An 8,358-nucleotide genomic window follows, 5' to 3' on the forward strand; every position below is an offset into this window, starting at 1 on the left:
AAAAATACAATTTTTTTTTTCTTTTTTTGGCTGAACTAGGGATTGAACTCCAGTCCTTGTGGTTGCCAGGCAAGCACTTATTCTACTGAGCCATCTCCCCGGCCCAAGGGACAAAAAATATAGAGCTGTGTATTCCTGTACACTAGCAATGGTTCTTCACTGAAGAGGTCCCACCCTGATACCCCTCACTATGTGCCAATGTTTCCTTTCTGGTGTCTTTCCATAACTTGTTATCTTGTAACCTGCATCACTTCTAAATTAGACAGACAGGCTGACATCTGGAGACCGTGAGACACAAGATGGCCAGAGAATGGTATTAAAAGTCATCTCCGTAGACTCAGCATTTGTACAAAAAGTATTCTCTTACTGCTCCACAAAGCACCCACTTGGGATAATGGCTTTTTTCCCAGCCACTGTGCAGTGGAAAAGCAGCACTTAGCCAACTAGGACTAGGGCAGAAGTCAAAGCAGACGACCGCACCTATACGCAGACTGGAGAGAGGGAGATCCGTGAGCTTACGAAACCTTTTAGCTAAAAATAGTAATTTTTCTTAATATTTTAATATTTAAATTCAAGTTTTAATATGCCATGATTTTAAAATTTATAATGAAACACCCAGGCTTCAATCAGAAGGTCCTTCTAAGTCAAATAAGCTATTTTAATACCAGCTCTATATTTCTAAAGAATTGCTTTAAAATTTACCAAGAGACTTTCTATGTAATCTTTCATTTAAATCTATATTCCCAAAAATTTATAAATGAGGACAATTTGCAAGAAGTCCTTTTGTAGTATATTTGTAGATAAACTAATTTTTCAAGCAGGCTGCATATAAGGTGTTCTTTAATAGCTCAAATGTCTCTTCTTACTCCATCAGAAGCATGATGCGCGGGCGGGGGATGTAGCTCACTGCTACAGTACTTGCCCAGCATGCACAAGCCCCTGGGTTCCATCCTAATACTGTGTATGTGAATAAATGAATAAATAAGAAACATGACATGCTTAGAGATGAGACTGGCAGCATTTTTAATATATTTGTCAATCAAAGTGACATACAAATACAAAGAGAAACTCAGTTAACAAAAGAAAATAACACTGCCCACCTTGAGTATTTATTTGTACAATAACTTTACAAGCATCATAGACCAACATAAGAAAAACTCTCAAGAACTATTTGTTTAAAAATAGCAGAAGGGGTCAAGGGTGTAACTTCGTTTGACAGCAAATGCATAGCATGTGCAAAGCCCTAGGTTTGATCCCCAGCACCACAGAAAAGAAAACGCATACTACAACTAGCAGGAATAAAAGGCTTTATGATTTTTTTGTTTCTAGGACTTCTGGTCAATGCTTTCCCATAAAGTAACCCTTGATATGCAACACTTAACCAACTGGATTCGTTCATTCTGTGTTTTCTCAACTTTTCGTAAGTACACCATGTAAGTCAAAAATATACTTCTGCTTACATGTTCTGAAGAAAATCTTTTGTCTCACTCTTTTCACAGGTTTTTTTGGGGGCCTACCCTTGTTTAAGTGCCTGCTTATGCAAAGGCAGTCAGGAGCAGGATACCAAGGTTCGATCCCCAGCTAGCCCTGCCCTTCAGGCAGCCTGAGCCACCAAAAAAAAAAAAAAAAATCCTTTTCACAGTTCTTTGGTTTTTTGCTTTATTTTGCCCAGTAGATTTATGCAGTCTAATGGACTGTGATAAGAAAACCAACTGCACTTTTGTATCTTAGTAATCAAGTATCTCACTTAAGCTTGTCCATTATTTTACAGGGGAGGGAAATGAACTTGCTTAATAATCAAGGTGCACTATCTTAGGTGCAAATACTTTACAACTTTTTAATTCAAGTAGGACCTGGAAATTGATGTCTTATAAAAGGATATCATGCACAAAACTTTCAATGCCATTGAAACTTTCAATGCTGCTCAAGTTGAGCAGCATGCTGAATTCATAATTGTCACGGCTATACTAAGATCAAGACAAGCTGTATCACTAAGAGTAGCCATACCAAATTTAGCAAGCTAAATTTTTCGCAGTTAAATCCTCTTAGTAAAACTAACACACAAGTGGGCTTAGGATAGACTATGCTTTGGAAAAATGTAACAAATGAAAGTAAGACTGGATTATGATTTCTTGCTCCTGTTCTGAGTCCAGTATTTAAAAAAGATAACTACTATTAGATTAGGTAACTGTAGACCATGATCTCACCAGTAAGATAAAGAAATCTGTAAAATGAAGAACGCATGGGTTAACTTTCCAGACTTTAATCTTTTAAAAAAGTTATAAGTATAAAAGCACCAAAATTTTGTAGCACTTCCTAGAATAGTGTATATCAAATGAAGTGAATTTCTGTAGGTATTTCTAAACCATTCTTGTTCAGCTTCTGTTAAAATTCTGAGACATAAACCATATACTTTAACATTACTAACTGCATTGACTATACAATAGTTTTTGAAAAAATTTAAGTCAACTCCTTTTTTTCTTTTTTTGTATTTTAGGGAAGGGTCTACAGGGTGTTCAGGGTCTCACTACTAGACAGGACTCATAGTGATCTGCCTGTTTACAGCCTCCCGAAAGCTGGGATTACAGGCACACGCCACTATGCCCAATCTCAATTGCTGTCTCAGGGCGCTCCAGGGGCAGGGCCAGCACAGCAGGCCTGGGGATTGAACCCTCGGCCCCTGCACCTGCTTGCAGGGCCTTTAATTCGCGGAGCTATTTGGCTGGTCCTTGACTCCTTTCTATGTGTTCCAATTTTGGGTTCTCTGCTATATAGTGCCATAACAACCCGTATTCTTTCCTTTTTGTTACACTTATCACTTTTTAAATAACCAAGACACTCTTTTCACATTAATTACTAGCTCTCAAGGGCAGGAGCCATGTCTCTTTTGAGTACCACCCTGTCCGGCACTTTGCACAGCACTGTTCTATATACTGACCATGTCAGAAGGACAGAATTGGATGAACAAGTACTATACTCTCTGGACTCTCATACTACATACAAATAAGGCCACAGAACGCTCATTTCTCTACCAGCATGATGGCAGCTCTGGATCTATAATTGTATATTTATATAGTTGTTAAGATTTAAACAGAAGATGGGTAAAGTTCTGTATTAAATTATTTTTATCAAGATCCATTTTACTCTGTTCTTTAAAACACAAAGATGCTATCTGTTTATCAATAAAACTTTGAAAAAAAAAATAAAACACAAAGATGAGTACCATTATTTCAATGAAAAAGAACACTCGGTTTCAGCACTAATTAGAACTTACTAACGAAAACAATACATACCTCTACCCTTCCCAGCTTTATACTAACTTTGCAAATCTCAGTTTATATATTTGGGAAGACTTGCCCTGATAATTAGGTGTCTGTAAAAATATTAAAAAGAAACAGGAAATTTTCTTACCCAGCTCAGCAAATCTTCCCCAATATGATCTATAACAGAAGTCTCGTTCCTCTTTCGAACAGCCTTCATTTGCTCATTCAATCCAACTTAAAAAAAAAAAAAATTAAACACACAAATTTTTGGCTGAATTATGGGTAGTACTAAATACCTAGATTTTTCAAGGCAGGAATTTTCATGCCATGCAGGTGGTGCATGCTTGTAACCTCAGGTACTCATGAGGTGGAGGGAGGATAATCGTAAATTCAAGGTCAGCACGGGCAACTTGGACTGTTTCAAAATTTAAAAACTAAGAGCCAGGACTGTAGCTCAGTGCTCTCCATATTTAATTTCTAGTACTTGAAACACACACACACACACACACACACACACACACACACACAAATTTCAGAGAAGCAACAGTATTCCAACATCCTTAAATATAAATATGGACATAACACTTACACACCTAGATACTGCAAGTCTGAACTACTAAAGAACCAAACAACGTTTTTAGAAACTAGCACATTACAAACATTATAGTTGCATCCAATACACATTTAACCTCAAAACTTCATATATAACCATGTTCAAAAAGAATTTAAGTAAAAATAATGCAGGTGATTCTGTTACCATTCCTCTCAAAATAAGTATGTGCATAGTTATGGATACAAGCAAGCCTGAACTTCTGGTAAGACCTAAGGCTACCCCTAGAGTTGTAAAGGGCATTCACTGACTTGGCTGGTAGGTGCTGAATCGACAGACAGTAGTTATGCACTTGACAGAGACTGAAAACTAAGGGTCATAGAGAAATAGTGACTTACAAAGTGAGGAACATCCCCCTGTTATCTACAAAAGTCCAAGATGCCTCATTCAGGGAAAGTCACAGGTAGTGTATCTGTGTATTTATAAAATGTGTGCAAAGCAAAACAATATAACAATTCCTCAAAAGTACTCCACCATGGGGCCTGGGGAGATGGCTCAGTGGAATAAGCGCTTTCCTGGCAAGCGCAAGGACCTGAGTTCAATCCCCGGTTCCAAAAAAAAAAAAAAAAAGGCATGTTTGCTAAGCATAAAAGTACTCCACCATGGGTAATAACAATTATAATACTAATACTGCACAGTACTATTTATGAAATACATTTAAGCATATATTATTACATGGGATACATATATATTTTAAATCTTAGATACTATATTTGATAGGAAGTTTTCAAGGGTAATTCTGACTATTCATGTTTTTCAGCTTAAGCACTGATTTTATTTTATTTTAGCACTGATTTTAAGAAGGTCCAGTCATTTCTTTATTTACCCCATGTGTTCACATACAATTTTAGGCATACACAAATAATGTATAATCTATACAATTATATACTCTCAGTGTTTTCCTCTATTGGAAATGTAGGGCAAAGATCAGAGCTAATTCATCTTACTATGAAGCTGAAGAATATCTTCCAAGTTTGAAAAAATCTTCCGTAATTCTGAAGGTGACAGAATTCCTTCTCTGGACACTCGCTGATAGAATACTTGGTCAAGAACCTTCAATGTTCGGACATGAGCTCTTTCAGTGTAGAACAATTCTAAGATAAAAAATAAAGGGTGTGAAATGTTCTTACTTAGAATAATTCCAAAGGGTCAAATAATTTTTAGTTGAAATTGGGAAGCAAACGAGTTATATAATAAATTATTCATGTAGGAAGAATGACTCATCTCTGAAGCCACTTCGATTCCACGAAATTCTCTTACATAGTGCAGTGTTCTGAGTTAAAAGCAAGCTATGACTCAAAACTATTTTATACCTAAACTGGGCATGGTAGCGCATGCCTGTAATTTTAGGACTCTAGGAGGCTAAGACAGGAGGATCAGAAGTTTGGGCCCAGCCCAAACCTGGACAGTTTAGTAACTTAGCAAAACCTTGTCTCAAAATAAAAAGGGCTGGGAGTATATTTCAGTGTATAACTGCAAAAAATAACAACAAAAATTTTTTAAAGCATATATTGTACTTAAAAATTAATAGCTCATCCCCAAACATCCAATTGTTTATCTATCATGACCAAAATATTAGAAAACTATAAATATCAACTCTCAAAATATCGTAAGACTTTAAGCCATTTTCAGAATATAGGGTCTTGGCTTATCTAATCTGCCTAAAATAAAGGCAAAATAGACTGGAATTTCACTACATCACAAGGTTGTCAGAGACAAGGAGAATATTTAATCAAATAATGTCCTAAGGATAGTACAGGACACAGCATCTAAGCCACACATCTGTCACATACACATTGGGGCAGCTAAGAAGCACGGCAACAGGGTACAGGAAGAGCTAGAATCTGGTGTCCTTTCATCAGCTAAATGACCTTGATAACTCAACTGTTTTTGTTTTCTTTAGCATCCTCTTCATGCATAAAAAATCTCTTAGACTGGTTTGAGACCTATAAGGTGATGGATCCTAAGTATCTTGAGAGCTACACACCCGCTCCTTTTACACTGTCAGTAAGAAGCATAGAATCATTTACATTTTTTAGTTGAAAGATTTAAGAATTTTCTATCTAGTTTATTTCTCTTTGTTGACAAAAAAAGGCTAAGAAAGCCTGAAGCATACTCTAAGGCTGAGGAGTCTGCTTTATTCTCGTAAAACTTAACACATGTGAAGAACAGATTGATTAAGCTCACCGTTGATCACTTCCTGCCTTTTGATCTCACAAGGTTTCAGTCCCAGTAACACTTCTCGACTAACAAGCTGCTGCCAGTTGGGTGGATCTGTTTCTAGGTCATTTTCAAATTGCTCGTCCTCACTCTGACTCTCTCCAAAGGCTATGCTGTCAAACCTAATGAAAAAAAATGATGAAATCTATTTGAGAACTTCAAGTGAACAACAGGAAACTGCACAGCTCTTAGTGCTGCCATAATTCAGCCAGCTTTCTAAATCTCATTCAGCACAGAGCCTCGAACATATCCGTTTCCTACAAAATGTTTTCCGCAGGCTATATACACTTTGATATGTATCTTTTGATTTGTGTTCATTAAAATTTTTCTTTTATACTATTTAACACATTTATGTACAAGGCTTAATATAAAATGAACAAAAAATAAGCAAGAAAATAATTTTTAAATCTAAGGGGAAAAAACATCTCATAAAAAAGAGTCCCTCACTGAATGCAATCCTTCAGTGAAAGTTACTACTGGGTTACTTACTTTCGGAAGGGCTTTGGTGTCCCATGTTCTGTCAGCCTTAAAACAATGAAGAATAGAGTCAAAAGAAAATGAAAATGGAGATCAAGATATTTATACCAAAGTACCCAAAATAGAGTTAAATGCCAATGGCTAGATAAACAATTCTATTCTCCCAGATATAGGAATTATTTAATATAAAATAAACAGAAAAATTCAGTACCTTACTAATATTTACTACAAACAAGTGCTAATTCTTCCAAACCATTACAAAAGGGAAAAAGTCACAAAGTACAGAATAGCACCCAATTAAAAACACTTTAAACAGCCCTAACCCTCTCTAAGATCTTACTAAATTACCTTTCCACTTCACACTCCTCCTCCTGAACTTGGTCTAATGGAGGAGGAGGGAAATCAAAGATGGTATTGGGAGTACGAGGTGCGCTATCCAAGGAGTCTCCAGATGCCAGTGTTTCTCCAACTTGTTTTAATCCTAAAATGATAAAAGTCAGACATTAGTATAGTGTTAATATTAGACGAAGTCAATGATTATAGAAAAGTTAGTCCAGAGAAAACCTGTTTCACAGTAACATTTTTAGTTAAATATTTTCAGGCTCGCTAGAACCAAAATAATGAACAAAAAATAAACAAGAAAATAATTTTTAAAGTATTCCTTAAAAATCAACATAAGACAGCAAAAACTCAGTTCAGAAGTATATATGACTAGGAGTAACATCCTCCCACATTATCCTCTTCTACTTCCAGAATCGACTTTGTTACTGATTATACTTGGATGTCTCCCCAGAGCCACAAGTGCACACAGGTGGGGCTTTGGGAAATGGCCGGTCATAGAGGTGCAATGACCATCAGTGAACGAAGCCCAGCTGACCTGCTGTTAGGAAGTGGGATCTGGTCCAAACAGGTAGGTTACTGGAGGGCACGGCCTGAGCTTGCGCTCTCCTGGCTTCCCAGGTGCCATGCCATGAGCTGTTTTTCCTCTGCCATGCCACCCTGCCTTGGAGCCAGACAAATATAGACTGAACCCTCTATAACTATGAGCCAAAATAAACCTCCACTCCTCTAATTTGTTGGTGTTCAGTACTGTATCCCAGCAACAACCAAAATACAAATCCTTTTTCATGTTTTAAATTTTAGTTATTATGGTGTTTGAACTCCAAGTAATAACCTGTTATTTCTTCTTCTTGATTTACTATTTTAGGTAATACCTAATTCTTTGCTTTCTGATGATTTTGCTCATTTACACTTCTATACACACTTTTCTATACAGTCCTACGGGGACCACTCTCATACACGTAGCCTATTCTTTATCTAACTGCTGTTATGTGGCACACAAATGCACAATGAATGAAATGTATGATGAATGAAAAGGGGATTCATCCCCAGTGTCCTTAGAAACCGTAGGTACACTAAAAAGTATGATGTTTAATAGTTACATTATCAAATATGATTAATAGTTATTATCAGCTGGATCATTAGTTATTGTCTAAATTAAACTCTGTATTTATGTTCCATCAAGGAGTTTGTATCTCAACTCTTTTCTATTAGATTAGGGACTTAGTATGCATATCTTTCCCTCTAACAGTATTTCTTTCAGCTTGCATTCCTTTCAACTGTATTCTTATTTATATGAAATGATTTCTGACACTTGGGAAAATATTCTGTGCTTTGCTTACAATGATTCTAGAAGTCCAAAAATCAAAAAAGCATGTTGACATTACTATAATCTGCATTTACAATCTAGAATATATATATATGTATATATATGTGTGTGTGTATATA

The 8,358-nt window shown here is 36.3% G+C and overlaps 1 protein-coding gene across 1 annotated transcript in view; it reads right to left on the minus strand.

Moving 5' to 3' along the window:
- The window catches only part of Arhgef12 (Rho guanine nucleotide exchange factor 12), a 190,842-nt gene that overhangs the window by 24,333 nt on the left and 158,151 nt on the right, over positions 1–8,358 (minus strand). Inside the window, exons 21-25 of the mRNA XM_023721086.1 lie at positions 6,919–7,051; positions 6,583–6,618; positions 6,061–6,215; positions 4,821–4,967; positions 3,412–3,497 (exon numbers count right to left, since the gene is read on the minus strand). Coding sequence (XP_023576854.1) covers positions 3,412–3,497; positions 4,821–4,967; positions 6,061–6,215; positions 6,583–6,618; positions 6,919–7,051 — 557 coding nt within the window. The remainder of the gene's footprint in view (positions 1–3,411; positions 3,498–4,820; positions 4,968–6,060; positions 6,216–6,582; positions 6,619–6,918; positions 7,052–8,358) is intronic.

Source organism: Octodon degus, unplaced genomic scaffold (assembly GCF_000260255.1).
Source record: "Octodon degus isolate 3935 unplaced genomic scaffold, OctDeg1.0 scaffold00080, whole genome shotgun sequence".
Classification (NCBI taxonomy): domain Eukaryota; kingdom Metazoa; phylum Chordata; class Mammalia; order Rodentia; family Octodontidae; genus Octodon; species Octodon degus.